The following is a 21784-nucleotide window of genomic DNA, read 5'->3' as shown; positions in this document are numbered from 1 at the left end:
TCGTAGTCGAGGCGAGTCCCACTTATTCTAGTCCAGAACCTTAGCAAACATAGGATTATAATCCTAGTTAAGCTAGTCCAAGCCAATCCCTTCTAAGGAGGTGTAACAAACACACCCTAAAAGTATAACAACAATACTTAGATATTCTGGAAAAGTTGATTATAACTCAATATTCTCCAGCAAAAACAAGAAATTCAATAGCAAAAAACGAAAAGAAATCCAAAATGCTCCACCTAATGCCTTGGCAGCCTTACCCACATAACTTAGTAACAACTAATACTTTTCTTATGTCCACAAAACAAGCAGCAATAATTCATGATGTTCCAGTTCCTCCCTCACGACCATTTTCACATAACCCCTTCAATGAAAACAATGAACAAGAAATAAGCTTGATTTCAAAAATATTCAGTTACAAAAATTTAATATGCATAATTCAATGTATGTACAATTCGGTTTATATAACTATGAAAAAAGAAATAAGCCAATGTATGTAACTATTCAGTAACAAAAATATAATATGCATGATTATCAATACTTACCTCATCCACATCCGTATCCTCAAAGTTTGAGCAGCAACCATTATGTTCATCAAAAGAAGAAGTTGTTTATAAAGAGCAAACTTACATCAGTTTATAAACTGAAAGTATATTAAGTACATAAGAGCAAAAAATATAATACAATGCAGATAATATTAAGAGTTTGAGTACCTTTAATTTCATTCCATAGCCAATCTTGAGCACATATTAAGGCTTCTAATGTCTTCGGATGAAGTCTATTACGGTGGGGACTTACAAACCTCCCACCAGTACTAAAAGCTAACTCAGAAGCAACTGTAGACATTGGAATAGCCAAAATATCTTTGGCCAAAGAGCTCAAGATTGGATACTTAGTCACATTTGATTTCCACCGACACAAAATGTCAAAGTCAGATGTTCTAGGTAAAACAGTCTCATCCAAATAGTGATCAAGTTCTGACTTCACATTATCTGTGGTCGTTGTACTAGACACAAAACGATCATAATTGTCCATTAAAGGATCAATATCTTCAAATTCAAACAAATTCAAGTGTGATGAAGAAGCAAATGATGTTTGAGACCCTATGTTGGAGTTGAGATTGGACCCATACTCTTTCACCAACTCTTAACAAATGTTGCGAATTTTCTCAATTTCACTTGAAGCACTTCTTCCATAGATGAGAGGAAAAAAATACTCAATCAACTTCATCTTAAATTTGGGATCCAAAACAGTTGCTATAGCCATTACTTCATTAATTACACTCCTATACTTATCAAACTTCTCAATCATGTTTGCTGCCATATGTTTTATTTCATCATATGGAGAGTTAAGCCACCGAGACAATGAAATTCTAATCTCACAGATTTTTGAAAAATAAAGATTGGCAGTAGGGTATTTAGTTCCAGAGAACAACTCTGAGATATTATAAAACAATTTCAACTTCTCACAAGTCTCTTTTCCCATCAACCAATCTTTCTCCTCCGGCAAACACTTATATTGTGATTCTCGTTGTTTTAAACGATTAAAAAATCCTTGTAGATCACGGCAGTTTGAATCATCAAAAACATGGAATTCCATCGAGTCTTACAATCAAGCACCAACTTCTTTGTGCTTGGAATTTTCAATTGACATGCTGCATCTTCAAACTTTTCCACTCTTTTGTGTTGCTGACAGGCAACACTACCACAAATTCTCTCAACACCACTACCAATCACTTCCAAGCCATCCTTAACAATCAAATTATATGCGCACAACAACGCATATGAAAAATTCTTCCAGCTAGCAACTAGAAGCTTTTCAAACATTTTTTCGATCATGGAATCATTTGTGGTACAATTATCAATAGTTAAGGTAGAAAGCTTACGATCAAGGTTCCAATCTAGCAAGCAACCCATCAAAGCATCTGTAAGTGTCTCAGCAGTATGGGGACAAGGTACATAGATAAACTTGAAGAAAAAATTATAAGAAAAATAATTATTAAAAAGAATCCAATCAAGTTTTATGCCATCTACATTTCGAACTCACAATCACACAAAAACTTCAAAAACACCTTATGAAACTACCAATCTTGACATGCGAATAAATGAACAAGATAAAAGTCTAAGTTTCTATTTTTTTGTCTCTAAACAATCCTAAAATTATAAGTTAAATGAACAAGATAATAATATAAAAATAAATTACCTTATAATTCGGCTTTGCAACAACCAAGAATCATCAATAAAATGTGTTGTAATTACCATGTATCCCCTTTTCTGGTTATTTGTAGTCCACATATCGGTAGTTATAGCAACTCTGCCTTTTATCTTGTTCAACAATTGCATTGTTTTGGACCTCTCATAATCAAAATTTTTAAAAATATCACTCTTGATTGTGTTTCTTGACACCAACTTGAACAATTGTTAAACAACACTCATGAACCTCCGGAATCCAAAATGCTCCACCATGGAAAGAGGGTACTCATGTAATATTATCATTATAGCAAGCTTTCTCCTTGCAGTTTCTTAATCAAATGCATAGAGCTCTACTTTTCAATCTCCTCTATTTTGTGTCAATGTTTTCTTCAATCCTTTTTGTTTCCAATACACACATACCTTTAAATGATTTCGCAAATGGTTGGTGCCGTTTACGGTTGCCCCACCAAGTTTCTTTTTACAATACATGCATATTGCCATCATTTTTCCATCAATACGTTGTCGGGTGAAATATTTCCATACCTCACTTTGGAGATTTAATGTATTACATTCACTTCCAAGTTCCTCAACTCTTTCCTCAGCATCTTCCTCACCCTCATCTTCTAAATCTTGAGTATCGACCACCTTCGGAGTTGGTATATTTTGGAGCTGAGTAGTGTCATTTGGTATTTCTTGGATCTGAACGCTTCGATTCAGTTGAGATTCTTGATTAGAATCAATTGGATTAGATTGTTGAGAATGAAATTTCCTTTTAGTCATAGTGGATTGCTGCAAACAAAATTAAAAGAATAAAAATTAACAACAAACTAATTAATAGGTACAGATATTGTTGAAATTGCTTACTTCATTCATAGATGTATACAAGGTTTTATAATACATTATGATCAAGAGTCCTATAATTATGTGTAATATAGATTGAATTATTCGAAAGAGAGAACTAATCCTTTCTACTTGTTGGTAATGCTTTATTCCGTTCAGTAGGATAATAATTTTTTTACTTGTTTTTACATGCTTTATTACTGACTAGAGCGGCATAAAGTTAAGTTTACCATTAAGATTTATCCTTTTCCTTCATTTCCTCGGCCCTCAAACAGTCTAAATACAGATCCAAACACACACATAACCAAAACCAATAGTATAAGCACAACTGAATACCAACAAATAACATGAAATCCTATTTTTCTATGATTAAAACAACAAAAGAGAATTACTTCATTATTCACCTTAATTCTATTCCCATAATTTGCCAACACCTAAACGGATCCAAAAAAGTGGAATTTCAAAAACCCATCACCAAAAGACAAATAAGCAAACCAAACCCAGATATTTTCCAGTTAAGGTACGGGTAGATGCATGTCTATTGATGAAGACAATGATATTTCTAACTCCAAAGAAGAGAAGGAAGAAAACAATGGTATTTCAACCCCAAAGAAGAATAATTTGAAGAAAACATACCTATTGATGGATTCAGAAACTTGGAGATTCGCAAAAGGTTGAAGGAAATATATGTTGCTGCTAATTTGCAAGAGAAAACAAATAGGTTTTTCTTCCCAAAATTGAAGCATTGAACCATCTTTTCTGACCTTTGAGTTCTTCCAGATTCCATGATTGATTGAAAGCATTAAAAATTTTGGAATAAAATTAGAGATCTTTGCAATTTGCACGCCAAGACTTTTGAAGTCTCCCAAAATCCCTCAATGGAGTATTAAAGTTGCTGGAAAAAAAATAATAGGGATTTCAATTTTTTTATAAAAATATAAAATAATAAATATTTTTATTTTTATTAAAGAATGCAAATGGGTTGGGTTCGGGTACGGGTTCGGAGCGGATACCCTTATAACCATAACCGAACCCAAAACCAAACAATTTACCCAACGATTACCCATAACCATAAAAAACCCGAAATTTGATCCCCAAAACCGAACTGTTCAGGTCGGTTACCTGCGGGAATCGGGTTTGACAAATTAAATTGCCATCCCTAGATATTCCTATGCTAGGCTAGGTAGGGATAATGCAGGCTAACAAAGAAAGTAGGCTAAATAAGGCTCAAAGGGGTTAAACCTACAATACATATGCAAGGGATAAGACTTTTTGGCTCTGGTGGTAACTAAACAACTTTTTTCTTTTCTTTGTTATGCAATCAATTTTAAGTTTTGAATGAAGCGGGCATGAGTTTTAGTATTTGGAACTAAAATGATGAAAAAGCATTCCAAGTAGCAACCAAGCAAAGAAATAATGAGATCATGTAATGACTTTAGAAAGCAAGAATATCACAGAGTAATAACTCTCCAAACAAAGAATAGGCTCAAGTCTCACAGGGTTATAGCGTTAGTTTGAGTTTCTTTGTTCAAGCATGTTACAAAAACTGATTTTTTTCTTTCTTTGTGATTGCATGTGAATTCGTAAATGACAACTACAACTAAATATTAACCAAAGAGCATATCAAACTTCCACCCATGTTTGTAACTTTCTTTAACAGTCATGCAATTAAAAATCAAATCCTCATCATTGTGTTGAACGGTACCCTAAGACACAAACAAGCAACAAAACGACTCTTTTTGGTATTTTCTCAAACATTTTCCAATTTTTTTTATATGACACAAAACACTTTAAAATAGTGAATAACAACATTAGTAGTGATAGATGGTGAAATTCGAAAATAAGTCATGAAAAGCACTTTGTTTACCCCCCCTCCCCACACACACTTAAACCAAAAAAAAGGGAAAATAAGAAAGAAAAGGATAAAAGAGAGCAAATCTAGTTGTAGGACCCGGAAAGTCCATTGTCTCTTTGGTTGAACACATGGGTTGCCTCCTAAGAAGCGCTTGCTTTAATGTCTTCCAACAGGACGATATCGTCATTTAAGGTTCACTAGGGCCAACGGCATGGAGGGGTACATCCTCCACGACATGCTCCTCAAAACACTTATAGTAAGGCTTCAAATTGTGTCCATTCACTTTGAATTCATGTCCCGTCTTTAAACTTTGAATTTGGACTACACCATAGGGAAAGACATTAGTAACAACAAAATGACCAATCCATTTAGAACGCAACTTACCTGGAAACAATCGAAGGCAGGAGTTGAAAAGTAACACTTTCTGCCCTACATAAAATGTCTTACTACAAATCATCTTATCATGGACAGCCTTTGTTTTCTCCTTGTAAATATGAGCGTTCTCATAAGCCTCATTCCGAATTTCCTCAAGCTCATTCAATTGTAACTTCCTATGAAGACCAGCAGCATCAATGTCCATGTTGAAAGTCTTGACTGCCCAATGTGCCTGATGCTCTAACTTAACTGGAAGATAACATGGTTTCCCATAAATGAGTCAAAAAGGAGAAATTCTAATTGGTGTTTTGTAGGCAGTACGATATGCCCACAATGCATGATTCAAACGAAAGCTCCAATCCTTTCAAGTTGATCCAATTGTCTTTTCCAAGATTTGCTTGATTTCCCGGTTAGAAATTTCGACTTGCCTATTTGTTTGAGGATGATAAGGTGTCGAAACCTTATGTGTGACATTATACTTTTTGAGCAGTGCCTCTATGGTCTGATTACAAAAGTGAGAACCCCCATCACTTATAATTACTATTGGCATTCCAAATCTGGCAAAGATGTTAGTTTTGACAAAATCTGCCACCACTTTGGAATCATTAGTACGGGTGGCTTTTGCTTCCACCCATTTCAAAACATAATCGACAACAAGTAATATATAATTGAAACAATGTGAGGAAGGAAAAGGACCCATGAAGTTAATGCCCCCAAACATAAAAAATCTCAACAGAAAATATAGGAGTTTGCGGCATTTGATCTCTTGAACCTATATTGCCCGTTCTTTGACAACAATCATAAGTCATGCAAAAAGTTCTAGCATCCTTAAATATAGTAGGACAATAAAATCCACATTCTAGATCTTTAAGTGCTGTTCGTTGAGTACCAGAATGACCTCCACAAGCATAAGTGTTACAGAAAGTTAAAATTGAATTAAATTCATAATCATGCACACCTACGAATAATTTGATAAGGGCAATATTTCCACAAATAAGGGTCATCCCACACATAAAATCATGCCTTTTTTTTTTAAGTTTATCACGTTGATGCCTATTCATGGTGTTTGGAACTTGTTTAGACACAATATAATTCACAATATTAGCATACCATGGCTCACTTACCTTGATGGTCAGCAACTGTTCATCTGGGAATGCCTCTGGAATAGGTAGAGGGTCTTCTTCATGTACCAAACGACTCAAGTGGTTAGCTACTGCATTCTTGCATCCTCTTTTGTCCCGAATTTCTACGTCAAACTTTTGAAGAAGAAGCATCCAGCAAATAAGCCTTGGCTTGGCTTCTTTCTTTGTGAGTAAGTACTTCAAAGCTGCATGGTCAGAGTAAATTATGACTTTAGTTCCAAGTAAATAAGAACGAAACTTATCTAAAGCAAACACAACATTAAGGAGTTCTTTTTCAGTGGTGGAGTAATTCAATTGAGCATCATTCAAGGTCCGGGAAACGTAGTAGATGACATGTGGCTTTTTGTCCTTCCTTTGTTCCAAAACAGCAACATAATATGAAGCATTGCACATAAGCTCAAACGGAAGACTCCAATCTGGTGGAACAATGATAGGTGCCGAAATGAGCATCTCTTTGACGTGATTGAACGCCTTCTCACATTCGTCATCAAACACAAATGACACATCCTTTTGTAGAAGTCAGCACAAAGGTGTTGAAATCTTTGAGAAATCTTTAATAAACCTCATATAGAATCCTGCATGTCCAAGAAAAGAACGAACCTCTCTCATCGAAGTGGGAGAGGGTAAGTAGCGTACAAGATCTATTTTAGATTTATCCACTTCAATTTGTTTTTCTGAAACTATATGACCTAAAAATATGCCTTGTTTTACCATGAAGTGACACTTTTCCCAGTTTAACACAAGGTTAGTTTCGATGCAGCGTTGCAATATCAAAGTGAGATTAGTTAGACAATCATCAAAAGAATCACCAAAGACACTAAAATCATCCATGAAAATTTCAATAATCTTCTCAACAAAATCTAAAAAGATACTTACCATGCATCTTTGAAAAGGGGCTGGTGCATTACATAAACCAAATGGCATTCAACTATAAGCAAAAGTACCAAAAGGACAAGTAAAAGTAGTCTTTTCTTGATCATCTGGAGCTATAACAATCTGATTATATCCCGAATAACCATCAAGAAAGCAATAAAAAGAGTGACCAACTAACCTTTCAAGCATTTGATCAATGAACGGTAGAGGAAAGTGGTATTTCCTTGTGGTGGTGTTGAGCTTCCTAGAGTCAATGCAAACTCTCCAACCTGTTTGGATTTGAGTGGGCACAAGTTCATTCTCTTCATTTTTGACCATAATGACTCCAGATTTCTTTGGTACTACTTGAACCGATGAAACTCAACGACTATCCGAAATTGGATAAATCACTCCACAATCAAGAAGCTTGATAATCTCTTTTTTCACAACTTCCATCATCGGAGGGTTGATTCGGTGTTGAGCCTCTCGAGTTGGTTTAGCCTCCTTCTCCAGAAGTATGCGATGCATGCATGTTGTAGGGCTAATTCCCTTAATGTCGGCCAAAGTCCATCCAATGGCTATGTTGTGCTCTTTTAACACCCGAACCAGTTTATCCTCCTCTAATGTCATGAGTGTTGAAGAGACTATGATGGGCAACGTCTCTTTATCTCCCAAGAAGACATACTTCAAATGATTCGATAATGGTTTAAGTTCAAGAATGGGTGCCTGAATCATTGAAGGTAACAACTTATTAGTAGAAACGGGAATTGAAATTGGGATTGGAGGCTTACCAATGTGTTGTGGCAATGACTCAAGGGCAGTCACCATATCGACGATTGTTGCATGATTAGGCTCGGCCACAGTGGTTTTGAGTCCAATTCCTTTAGCAATGGTTGTTTCAAGGGTATCCCTTTCCAAGGAGTCAAGATATTCCTGTGCCAAAGAATCAAATACATCAATAGAGAAACAAGAATGATCATCAATAGGATACCTTATAACTTCAGAAATGTTAAAATCAATGATATCGCCATCAAATTCCATTATTAACGTCCCTTTGAACACATCTATCTTGGTTCGGGCTGTTTTCATGAAAGGTCTTCCAAGTAAGATTGGCAATGGTATAGAATGGGCCGAATCTTCCATGTCAAGCACATAAAAATTTGCTGGAAAAATCAAGTGGTTAACCTGCACCAAAATATCTTCCAAACCTCATTTCAGATATGCATTAGAACGATTAGCTAATTGAATAATAACACCATCATTTTTAAGCTCTCCTAGATTCATAGATGCATAGATAGAGTATGGCATGACATTAATGGAAGCACCTAAATGTAACATAGCATGTTCAAACTTGGTATTACCAATAACACAAGAGATTGTGAAACTACCTGGATCTTTGCATTTAGGTGGCAGTTTTCTTTGCAAAATTGCGGAGACATTCTCACTTACATGTACCACTTCCTTGTTTGAAATCAGTCTCCTTGTTGTACAAAGCTCTTTCAAAAAGTTGGAATACTTTGGAACTTGCTTTATTGCATCAAGGAGTGGGATATTGACTTGTACCTTCCTGAAGGTTTCTAAGATGTCTTTTTCATTATCTTCTTTCTTAGATTGCATAAACCTGCGAGGAAAAGGCATAATTGGTGGAATAGTGTTAGAATGAATTGAATTCAAACAAACTTTACCTAAATTGGGTGGCATAGGAGCCTTGGGAGGTTACGGCAAGGGTTGCTCTTCCCTTGCCATGGCCTTGTCCACCTCTTCTTCTTCAAGCAGCAGTTGTTCATCCTCTTTTTGGCTATGTTTGGACGTTTTTGGATTGGTTTCAATCTCTTTACCACTTTTCAAAGTGATGGCCTTGGCAGTTTCAAAACCTCATTTTGGATTGACAATGGTTGAACTAGGTAGTTTGCCTTGTTCTCTAAATTGTCCCATGAATTCTGCCATCTGCCCAAATTGCTTCTTCATTTCGCCCATCTCTTTGGCTTGATTTTGTAAACCTTGAGTCAAAAGAAGTTAGTTCTTGAAGAATTTTATCATTATCCATTGACGAACTTGAGTTTGCTTGGGAAGATTGTAGTGAAGGCTGTGGTGGTGCATATGGCATTTGATAGAGCCCCTAAGGTGGCTGTCTATATCCGCCTTGTTGTTGAGTTTGTTGAGGTTCCCTCCACTTCATATTTGGATGATCTCTCCAGCCTTGATTGTAGGTGTTGGAAAATAGGTTATACCTTGGTTGATTTTGGCCTTGATAACCTACGACATTGGCACTTTCCCATCCTCCATTCTCTATCAATTGAGGACATTGATTAGTGTGATGTCCTTGCATAGAGCACACGCCACAAGTAGTTGCACCTTGCACCTTGGATCCTTTAACAACCTATGAAATAAGAGTAGAAAGATTAGCCATTTGAGATTGAAGTTCTGAGATTGCACTTACCTCATTAACTTGACTTTGCCGTGTATGATCTCTTCCTCCAACTCCTTCGTATTGTTATGCATTCAAGGCTTGATTCGCAATTAATATCTTCGCAACAATTAATGTTTTGTCAACCAAAGCACCTCATGTTGAAGCATCAAGCATTTGTCTCTCAAGTGGAAGTAGTCCTTCATAGAAATATTGAATTAAAAGCTCTTCCTTCATTTGATGCTGTGGACAAAATGCAACTAAAGTCTTGAAACGCTCATAATACGCTGGAAATGATTCTCCTGGGCCTTGTTGAATTCCACTAATTCTCTTCCTCAAAAGAAAGACTCTTGAAGTGGGGAAGAACTTCTCTAAAAATGCTTTCTTCATGCTTTCCCAAGAAGTGACAGTTCCAGGTGCTAATTCAAAGAGCCAATCTTTAGCCTTTTTCCATAAGAGAGAATGGAAAGGCTTTCATCTTCAGATTATTCCCATCCACATTAATTGGTGTCATACTCGAGCACACCACTTCAAATTCCTTAAGATGCTTATTTGGATCTTCCATGGACAACCCATTGTACTTGGGAATGTGATGTAGTAATCTAGACTTCAATTCGAACTCATCGGTTTTTCCTTGAACTGCCGCAAGGTATTGGATGCAAAGAGGGACGACATTGTTCAATCCTGAGGCTAAGAGCTCCTTGATTGTTCGATTGTCAATAACCATGCCTTGTTCTTATTCCTCTTCCTCAAATTCAGATCCAGAGTTAGAACTAGGTGATTGAATTCTGGCTGCTTCCTCCTCATTCTCAAAGTTCGTTCAAAATCGTCGTCAAATTCCAATATATGCGCCATAATAGGTTGAGAACTTTGAGTCATAAACTGGTACCTAAAACAAAGAAAAACAAGACAAAACAAAACAAAATCAGAAACACAAGAAAAACACGAACAAAACAAAGGGGAAGATTAGGAATTTTGCTAATCCCTAGCAACGGCGCCAAATTTTGATGTGGTATAAAGTAACACACAAATTAAACCCTATAATTTAGATGTTGTAGTATGAGTAAGTAGGGATTGTTCTAGGCCGGGGATCAGGAGGGATGCTAATCAACTCAAATTAAACTTAAAAACTGAAATCTAAGCTAGACTAACACAAAATAAGAACTGGGGGGGGGTGTTTTGACGAATTTTAACAAATAAAAATAAATAGCAGCAATTAAATTGAGTTGTAAAGGGAATATGGGTGAAAAGTTAGTTAGAGGATTCTTCTCCACACATGAAACATATGCACATAAATCGATTTCCAGTTATTCTTTCTATAAATCATGAATGACAATGCCCCAAATTAATTGTGAATGCACTAATTAATTTCAGACTTTCCTAAGTTCATTGAATTGGACTCAGCGATGCAACCAAATTATCCTTCTCAAGTTCCCTAACTATGAAAAGTATGATAGAGACACATATCAAAGGTCATTAAATTCTGTGAAAATCATAAACATTGACAAGGCATTCGTAACTATGAAAAGCATGATACTCTTGCCATGGATTTACTTAACTCAATCATGACTAGTGATTTTTACTACTTATAAATATAAGTTCATAACGATTAGGTGAAATTCCCTTATATTCTAGCATTAAATCCTTGCATGCAAACTAAGTATGCATCCTTAATAAACATACAAGAATAAGTTCCTATAAAGTAGATAAGTAAATCGCATTCATGTTTTACGAAACAATAACTGGATGTAATCAATTCATATAAAACATATGATCATGGCTTCAAAATCACCTCTAGCTAAAAAGAAATTTAGTTACACATGTTCACCATAATTGAAAAGCAAACTAAAATAAACATTGAAACTAAATAAGGATAGAAAGAACTCTGAAAATCTCCAATGGTTGAATGCATTATGCGGCACACTACTTCTTCTCTGATCCTTGCAAGTTGCGGCACAAGCTTTGAATAAGGCATGCAACATAACTCTTCCCTCTCTACTGCTGCGGCAGAAATACATATATATAGGGTAGGGTTCGGCAGAAACCAATGAGAAAATGGATTAGGGTGTTTGAATGGATTAGGACTCTGAGAATCAGTTGGGAAGTATTTAGAATAGGATAAGGACTTCTTGTGCAACTTGAAATAATATGAGATAATGTTGTATAAAATGGGATAATGTTTGGATAAGATAAGATAAGATAAGGTAAAATAGATAAGATAAGACAAGTCTGGATAAAGTAAGATAAGATTATATCTTTCCTTGTCTTCCAAGTTTCCAAATTTGATTCCTCCAGATTTTAGCACATATTTAGCACATGTTAAACACCAAAAACGTCCAGCCCCACTGCTCCACATGCATGTTATCCAATCCAAGTCCAAAACTGCTCCAAATTGCTCCATTTAGCCATTTATTGTCATCTTTACCAATTGGACCTACAATAATACGAAAATAACTTAAATTACCATAATAAATGGAAATTAACTATTTAAATGCAAAAAAATAAGATAACAAAATCGCATAAATATGCTCCTATCAACAAATGGACAATAAGCGGAGAGGGAAATCTTTCCACACATTTATTTTGTTTTTTATATCTTAACCGTTTGGATTAAATCAATCAAATGCCACGCAAAAGGTAGAATGCAGAATCATTTTTCAAGAGAAAAATAAGTGACTTTGTGTTAGTATGAACGAACTTTTTTTTTTACTGTCAGTTTTTCTTTAATCGATTATATTAACCAAACACTCATGGTAGGATAAATTTTTCGACCAAGATGTCTAGACCACGTGACTGAGTGACCTAAGACACATTGATGGACTAGGCCAAAATACTAATAGGTGAGAGTGAGGAGAGGGTGTATTTGTGTCTTAAGTCGGACGGTCACGTGATTCGATAAAACAATACTGGTACAAAACTCTGTAATGACCTGATAAGCTTGCCAGTTGCCACTTTGTGATTTCCTAATTCCGACAAAACAATATTCCCAACCTTGCTAACGAAGAAAAGGAAACATATTACAAGTCTTTCTTTATAATTGTTGACTTTTTAAAATCATATTAAGAGTTTGATCATACCTTAGCTAAGATCCAGAATCATTATCCTGCGTAAAATCTCAATTACCTTGAGCTCACCTTATCAAGCACAAGAAGATGGCCGAGCTTGCATTTCCGTTGGCAGCCAAACTCATTGAAAGGCTCAGCTCCATTGCTTCTGAGGAGATTTGCTTGGCGTGGGGCGTTAAAGCGGATCTGGAAAAGCTTGGACGCACCATGTCCACAATCAAAGACGTGCTTGTGGATGCCCAAGAGAAGCAAGCACGTAACAGTGACCTACGCAGTTGGCTACGACAACTTAAAGATGTGTTCCTTGATGCGGAGGATCTGTTGGATGAGTTTGAGTGCGAAGCTTTGCGAAGGCTAGTGGTTCATGGCAGTGGCACAACTAGAAAGGTACGCCGTTTCTTTTCCCGCTCTAATCCAGTTGCATTCCGCTTGAGAGTAGGTCATGAAATTAAGGACATAAGAGAGAGGTTAAATGAGCTTAAAGATGATAAGAATTTTGCTGATCTTCGCACTGTTCATCATCACCCTCATCTTGGTGATCATGTGAGGGAGAATAGGAATACGACCCACTCCTATGTCCGTGCTTCGGAGGTTATTGGTAGAGAAACAGACAAAAATGAAATTGTTGATCTTCTAATGATACAAGGCGATGATCATCAAGGTGGGGATAATGGGAATGTTTCAGTTATTCCTATAGTGGGATTAGGAGGTGTAGGGAAGACCACCCTTGCCCAGTCGGTGTACAATGATCAGAGAGTTGTTGAGAGTTTTGAATTAAGAATGTGGCAGCATGTGTCAGTGGACTTCGATGTTACTAGATTGACAAAAGAGATCCTTGGCTCTGCATTAGGTACAAAGATTAATGAAGGGTTGTCTCTGGATCAGTTGCAAGCACAACTACGAGACGCCTTAAAGGATAAGAAATTTCTGCTCATCTTGGATGATGTGTGGAACGACGATCGTATCAAATGGAGTGGGTTGAGAGATTTATTGGTAGAGGGGGCCAAGGTAGGAACTAAGATTTTGGTGACGACAAGGAATATCTCAGTTGCTTCAATCATGGGCCCGGTTGGAACATACATAAATTTAGAAGTTCTCTCTTTTGAGGATTGTGTGAAGTTGTTTGTAAAGTGTGCATTTGATGAAGGACAAGAAGGACAACATCCAAGCCTCTATGAAATGGGAAAAGATATTGTAAGAAAGTGCGGAGGGGTTCCCTTAGCTGTGAAAACCTTAGGGAGTCAACTTTACTCAAAGGCTGATGAGCGTCAGTGGAAATTGATTAGAGATTCTGAGATATGGGAATTAGAACAAGAGGGAGATGGTCACATTCTACCTGCTTTGAAACTGAGTTATAATCAATTACCCTCTCATTTGAAACAGTGTCTTGCTTGCTGTTCAATTCTTCCAAAGAATTACATTGAATTTGATAGCAGGGAAGTGATCAGCCATTGGATGGCACATGGAATCCTTGAATCTCGTGATCATGGGAATATGGAGTTGGAAGATGTTGGTGAGCTATATTTCAAAGAGTTATGGGAGAGATCTTTCTTTCAAAATGTGAAAGATCACATTATCTTCTATGTATTTGATATGCATGATCTCATCCATGACCTTGTACAATCAGTCGCACAAGGTGAGAGTTTTGTAGTAAACTCTGCAGGCACCAAAGGCATCTCTGAAAATGTTAGACATCTCTCATTTTTGGAAATTGGACAAAATGTTTCAACAACCTTGCAAAAGTTGAATAAAGTGCGGACCGTAAAAGCAACGAGTTGTAAAAATATTGATGAATCCTTCCTCCGCACTTGCATTTCAAGATTCAAATATCTGCGGGTGCTTACTTTGATGAGTGTATCTTGTGAATTGTTGCCGAGTTCCATTGGTTCTTTGAAGCATTTGAGAAGCTTGAACTTGGCTGGAAATGAAATAATCACCCAAGTACCCAATTCAATTTGTAAGCTGCAGAGCTTGCAAACTCTGAATTTCTATGGATGCGTGAATCTTGAAGAGTTGCCTAGAGACATGAGCAAGTTGATCAGCCTTAGATACCTTGATTTTACCACAAAGCAATCAAGTTTTCCAGAGAATGGATTGGGATGCTTGACATCACTTCGATATCTTGGTATCTGGGATTGTAGTAATTTAACTTGTTTGCCGCGTGATGCGTTTTATCTTGCGTCATTACGCACTCTGATCATAGGCAATTGTGAACAACTTGATTTGGTGATGGTAAACTATCAGGTAATTCCACTAAGGCTCCAAAAATTGTTCATTAGGGGAGTACCACAAATGGTGGCATTGCCTGAATGGTTTCAAGGAGCCACAAACACACTACAACACTTGGTTATTAGGTATTGTGAGAATCTGGAGGCATTACCTGGGTGGTTGACGAGTTTCACATCGCTTAGAACACTTGTCCTCAGATCATGTCCCAAACTGTTGTCTTTGCCAGAGGAGATGCATCGCCTCACTGCCTTAACAAAACTTAGAATCAGAAAGTGTCCTGATCTGGGGAGGAGATGCCAGCGCAACACAGGAGAAGATTGGCCAAAGATTTCTCATGTTCCAAATGTTTCTTTTGAATAGAAACAAGTCTGCTGTCTTCAAAGCCGCCTGCCTTTTATTTTCTGTGTTTGCATTTGTTTTATATTGTCTAACTTTTTGTTGTTTTTGAGTTGCTTGTATTTTGTCCTTCCTTATCAGTCACATTGTGTGTCTCTACTTGTGTGTGTTTATGTACTTGACTATTTTGCTTGCTTATTTGTTTCTCGGAAATTCTTGGGAGCAGCCTCTCCATAAATGGGGGTAAGGCTAGCCGACATTCACCTCTCCCAGACCCTGCGTAAAGCGGGAGCCTTGTGCATTGGGTACGACCTATGACCATTTGTTTCTCGGAAATTCAAGTTTTTAAGAAGCGGTATTCTCCAATCTAGTAACTCCGACAGTTGGTGTTTTCACCATCATCAAACTAGGTAAAACTATCAGAGGAATTAAGTGTTTAATTAGGCACATACAAAGCCGTTCCATTGTTACAACTAGCAGTTAAAGCTTGGCCATGGGGGAGGGGGCTTCCCTGTTAGATTCTGGCTAACCATACGGCACAAGCTGAAGGCCTGAAGACCTGCACAGAGTGAAAAGTTTGCTACTTGTCATTCAAGTTAAAGATACAATTCTCTCTACGATCTTTAATGCGAAAACCCAATTCTCAGAAGCACCAAAGAGAAAGGAAAATGCAGCTGGAAATGGAATGAACTAATCCCAAATGCGAAGCAGCAACTCAGTCGGAAGCCGGAAAAAGAGGCAATACTAGGTCCAGCTGACAAGAGAATCACCAGACATTAAGGAATCTGGGAAAAAAACTCCTCCAGCTGATTTTCTGTCGCGAACACACCAAGCTTTTGAGTAAAAACTGCATTGATCAAATCAACTCCTGTTCCTGTCACCGCATCTTTAGCACGGATCTGAAAGTAACCATCCAGATTGTGTACAGTCCCATCTGCACAAGTTTACAAAACCCACAAAAAAATAAATTTACTTATGTGGTGCATTACTCACCACCTCACTTGGCAAATAGCTTTTAGAAGTCCAATGCCAGAACAAAATAATTTAGAAGTTATAACAATCGACCATAAGAAGTATGATATGCACCTTTCTAGAAATCGAACAAATTTCTTAAATCACAAATGAGGCTCAGTTTTCAATCTTATCCGACATTACTAAAAGAGCAATTGGAATCACCCTCTTGATCGCCTAAAACAATCGGCCAAAAGAAGCATGAGCGTGGCATGAACCTGAACACGGGCAAGTTATCCACCATCCAGCTACTTAGAAGGAAATCACATATGAGACTCAGTTTCAATCTTATCTGACATTACTACATGAACAAGTTATTTTGGAGTTACCCTCCTGAAGGGATGGGCAACAGTTATGGCGGACGGGTAACTGCGGTTATTTACCCATACTCATACCCGTATAACCGTTTACCCGTTTGGTAATTGCCTAAACGGTTATACCCATACCCATAACCGTTTATAAATGGTTAACCATACTCATTTAACCGTAACAGTTTAATACTCGTTTACCCATTTATCTTTTTTTTTTACCATTACTCATTTTTCATCCGTCTACATGTTTTTTTTTTTTTTTTTACCAATCCCAAACCAAATTTTCTGGAATCTCAAATATTTATGGGATTTTGGGACAAATTGGAAATCCCAGATTAAAATATAAAATTATGAATTGTTCTTCAAATCGGAATCCCCAATTCCCCACAATCTTTGCTAGAAGTCAGATCTTGAAGGTAGAAGATGAAGCCAGTTAATGATAAAACGATCACAAAAGACTACGAAACATACTTTGGTGTGCTCCATGGTGCTCCCAAAATATCCTATATATTTCAAATGATAAAGATGTGTAAGCAGCTGCAATCTCTACATCTTTCAACTTTGGAGAACTTCCTGCAACTCTAAGTGTTCAATATGTTGGATTTAATAGTCTTAGGTGCAAACATTGATCTAAGGACAGCTGAGTGAGGGTTTTACTTGAATTCAACTGTTGAGATTAAATCTCAACCAAATCCGATGGTTGTTACAATTCCAAATATATATTTAAAATTAAATAATATATATATTTTTTGGTTCGGTTTGGAATTATCGAATGAATGAAAATGTGAGACCCGTACCAAAATTTCGGGATCGGTTCGGGATGAGGTATCGAAATTTTCGGGATTTGAGATTTGAGATTTTTTCGGTTTGGTTTCGGAATTTTTTTGGTTCAGTTTGGAATTTTCAGAATTGTTTCCCACACCTACAGAACATGGTTTGTGTTAATTTTACATATATAAAATAAATGAGTAAACAGTTACCCGTTTATAACCGCGATTAATACCCATAACCACCCATTTAAATTTCACCGGTAAACGGTTATACCCATAACCGTTTAGATAAATAAACGGTTATCCATAACTATAACCGTGAGGTTTAAATGGATGGGTAACCACAGATATCCATAACCGCGGGTATTTTGCCCATCCCTACTTGTGGCTGATTATTATAAGTTTTTTTCAGAATGAAAGAGATAATTTTATATAAATTCCCTAACGAGTACATCAGTCACGTGAGAAAGATTATCTATTTCATAAGACGTATATGATTCTTGATTTTAGGGTCGTTATTTCTTGGAACTCCGTTTGTTTCGTTTTTATGTGATCAAGAGGGTGCCTCCAATCAAATTTGCTCTTTTAGTAATGTCAGATAAGATTGAAAACTGAACCTCATGTGATTTAAAAAAATTGTTCGATTTCTAGAAAGTAGCTGAAAGGTGCATAAGATGCTTCTTATGGTCGACTGTTTTAACTTCTGTTCAGAGAGAAAGAGAATAAGTTTATATCAATTCCCGAATGAGCTAAAGCATTCGATTAATAAATATAATCTCCTCTTTCACTTTCCCTTTCTTAGTAGCTAAATTATTTTGTCTGGCATTGAACGTCCTGTTTAGGATAGGTTATGATGCAGGACAGAACCAAGGGTATCGAGGAGAGGGGAATAGATAACCTGGGATTCGCTCAACCAGGGGCAACGGAGCTAGCTCACGTCGCTAATCGTGGATTCACTCACACCACCAAGCCAAATGCTTGATTGGGGAAGGAGAAATTGTAAGCATATAACTTATAGAAACTAAATCACGATACCAACTTCATCACTTACCTGATGAAGACATTGCTGCTTTAGTTAGAAGGATTCTTTTGCAACTCTGCACTACCGAATACAAGGCTCAATCAATGGGGCTTGAGTATCTGAAAGCTTGTGTGTTTGTGAGAGCGCAGGGACCCTAGTTTTATACCATAAACGATGGAGTTCAATAAGGACACTTCCCATTATGTAATCCTTATCAAACTATCTTTATCACCGTGAAAACCGTAATAAACATATCAGATAATAAAGTCCCAGTTCTATCGAGATTATCCTTATTATACAATTTCTGTAAAGCCATTCCACGTAGCTAATGTTAGTCTCCTTATTATTCCAAAACTCTTTTACACGATAAACAAGTGTTTGCTCTCTATAGAACTTACATTCTCCCACTAGAGCTAATATTTGTTTATCATGTACACTTATAGAAGTGGAATAATACTTGATTGGCCAAGAGACTAATATCAGCTAAAATCGATTACAAGTTCCTGTCGTTAATAAGCATTCATAAAGAACCAAAGGGCATCACACTCCCACTGAAGAAGTATTGTCCCCATAGTCACTGTAATGAAGCTATATAACACATGAAACTCCAACAAGATATGTAATTTAATGTAAGACATGTTCGCATGTATATTCTAGTAACACATCTTACACTTGGTCCTCCACAAGATTGATAAAACAATCAATTCCAAATACTTCATAGTGAAGTCTTCAAGTTGTTTATTCCTTATAACAATTCTGAGAATCATTATCCATCCTGCATTATAAAGAAATACATGCACTTTCATAACTAACTGCTGAGCTTGATAGGAAAACTTTAACAACCATTCAGCATTTCACTTTATTAGCTAAGTGTTCTTTATTATTAATATTCAAAACATTCAGAACTAGATAACTCGCAGAGAAAGAAATTAATACTTGGCTCCCACTAATTCACTGTATCAAAATTATCCAGCACTCCCATACTCATCACATGCTTCTTGAACACCGCATTGGGCACTGCTTTGTTCATAGGATCTGCAATCATTGAACCTGTCTCCAAATAATCAATTTTAACTAACCCAGCCACAACTTTCTCTCTCGCAATGAGGTATTTAATGTCCAAGTTCCTGGTTGCATCTGATCTCTTATTGTTCTTGGAGAAGAATATTGCAGCATTATTGTCACAATAGATTTGGATTGGCCTTGCAATTGAATCAATAACTTTAAGTCCCATTATGAAATTCTTTAACCAAACAGCTTGGTTAACAGTCTCACAACAAGATAAATATTCAGCTACCATTGTAGATGCAGCCACTGTGTCTTGCTTTACACTTTTCCAAGAAACAGCTCCACATGCCATCAAGAAAACATAACCTGATGTAGATTTAAGATCATCCAAACATCCAGCAAAATCGGAGTCACTGTACCCTTCTAACGCCAACTCATTTGTCCTTCTGAAAACCAACATATGTGCTTTAGTTCTTTGAAGATATCGCAACACTCTCTTTGCTACATTCCAGTGAGCTTCACCAGCATTCAATTGGAACCTTCCAAGTACACTTATTGTGAATGCAAGATCAAGTCTTGTGCAGACTTGAGCGTACATTAGGCTTCCTACCAAGGAAGCATATGGCTTGTCTTCCATGATCTTTCTTTCCAAATCATTTTTAGGGCACTGCAACTTACTCAACTTTTCTCCCTTTGAAATCGGCACTTCAATAGTTCCACAACTGGACATGTTGAATCTTTTTAAAACCTTCTCTATGTACCCTCCTTGCGATAGTCCCAACAAACCTCTCATTCTGTCCCTTTTGATCTCAATCCCTAAGACATACGTTGCCTCTCCCAAGTCTTTCATTTCAAAATTTCTTTGCAAGAAAGACTTTGTTTCGCTTAATAAGCTCTGACTATTAGTGGCAAGCAGTATATCATCAACATAAAGAATTAAAATGATAAAACTGCTCCCACTAACCTTCATGTAAATGCAGTTGTCAGAAAGATTTTCAGTGAAACCATATTCTCTTACCACTTGATGAAACTTGAGGTACCATTGCCTCGATGCCTGCTTGAGTCCGTAAATAGATTTCTTCAACTTGCAGACCAAGTTATCTTTCCCTTCTTCTTTGAACCCATCTGGTTGTCTCATGTAGATACACTCCTCCAAATCTCCATTTAAGAAAGCCGTTTTGACGTCCATTTGATGCAAAGTAAGATCAAAGTGTGCTACCATAGCCATGATAACCCTAAAAGCATCTTTGGTTGAAACTGGACTAAAGGTCTCTTTGTAATCAACACCCTCTCTTTGTGTAAATCCTTTCGCGACCAATCTAGCTTTGTGCCTTTCTATATTTCCATTCGAATCCTTTTTAGTTTTGAAAACCCGCTTGCTTCCTATGAGTTTCATTCCTTCTGTCTGTTCAACTAATTCCCATACACGATTGTTTTCCATTGAGGTCAGCTCACTATTCATTGCTTATATCCACTTTTCAGCATTTGGTCTTGAGATTGCTTCTTTAAAACTTACAGGGTCATTAAATTCTGATAAATCAATGTCACTCTCAGCCAAATATACAAAATCTTATAGTGTCGTAGGTTTCCTGACCCTAGTTGATCTTCTGAAATTAGTGATGGTGTCGATGCTGCCCTCTTGTATTTGATGTTGCTGACCCATGGTGGGTGCTGCTGCCTCAATTATTATGGTACCTTGATCATTATTTATCACTTCTTGAACTGTTGCATCAACTTCATGATCCTCATCACATGCATCAGTTTCATTGTCCTCCATGTGCCCAACAATTTTAAGAAGTGGAGCTGCCACACTTATCTCAGTTTCCATTGGTTGGACTGCGATTTCTTTTTCTTCTTCTTCAAATTCAAAAGTGTCAACCTCAGTCCCAAAACCAGTATCAGTTTCATGCTCTAAGAAGATTGCCTTGCCAGTTTCAACTATTTTGGAAGTGTAATTAGGACAATAAAATCTAAAACCCTTCGACCTTTCTGCATACCCTACGAAAAAACAACTGATGGTCTTGGGATCGAGCTTTTTGTTGTTAGGACTATACACTTTTGCTTCTGCTCTACAACCCCAAACATGAAGATGATTCAAGCTGGGTTTTCTCCCTGTCCACAGCTCAAAAGGAGTACCCTCTACAAATTTTGATGGCACCCTATTTAAAATATAATTTGCAGTCTTCACTGCTTCTCCCCACAAAGAATTTGGCAAATTAGCTCTACATATCATGCTTCTTACCATGTCCATTAAGGTCCTGTTTCTTCTTTCTGCAACCCCATTTTGCTCGGGGGTTCCAGGTGTAGTGTATTGAGCTACAATCCCATGTTCTTGCAAGAATAGTGCAAAAGCTCCAGGATGTCTACCAGTTTGAG

At 37.0% G+C, this 21784-nt stretch overlaps 1 protein-coding gene across 4 annotated transcripts in view; it reads left to right on the top strand.

Moving 5' to 3' along the window:
• Positions 1 to 12723: 12723 nt before the first annotated feature.
• Positions 12724 to 21784, top strand: part of LOC126599237 (putative disease resistance protein RGA1) — a 69763-nt gene continuing 60702 nt past the window's right edge. The window contains exon 1 of one of the 4 annotated variants that reach the window (XM_050265583.1): positions 12724 to 13320. In XM_050265583.1, coding sequence (XP_050121540.1) covers positions 12810 to 13320 — 511 coding nt within the window. In that variant the 5' untranslated portion in view covers positions 12724 to 12809. Of the gene's footprint in view, positions 13573 to 21784 lie in introns of all 4 variants that reach the window. The other 3 variants (XM_050265582.1, XM_050265580.1, XM_050265581.1) reach the window with 3 other exon arrangements.

Source organism: Malus sylvestris, chromosome 14 (genome assembly GCF_916048215.2).
Source record: "Malus sylvestris chromosome 14, drMalSylv7.2, whole genome shotgun sequence".
Lineage (NCBI taxonomy): Eukaryota > Viridiplantae > Streptophyta > Magnoliopsida > Rosales > Rosaceae > Malus > Malus sylvestris.
Note: the sequence above shows the minus strand (reverse complement) of the source record. Positions and strands in the feature narration are given on the sequence as shown.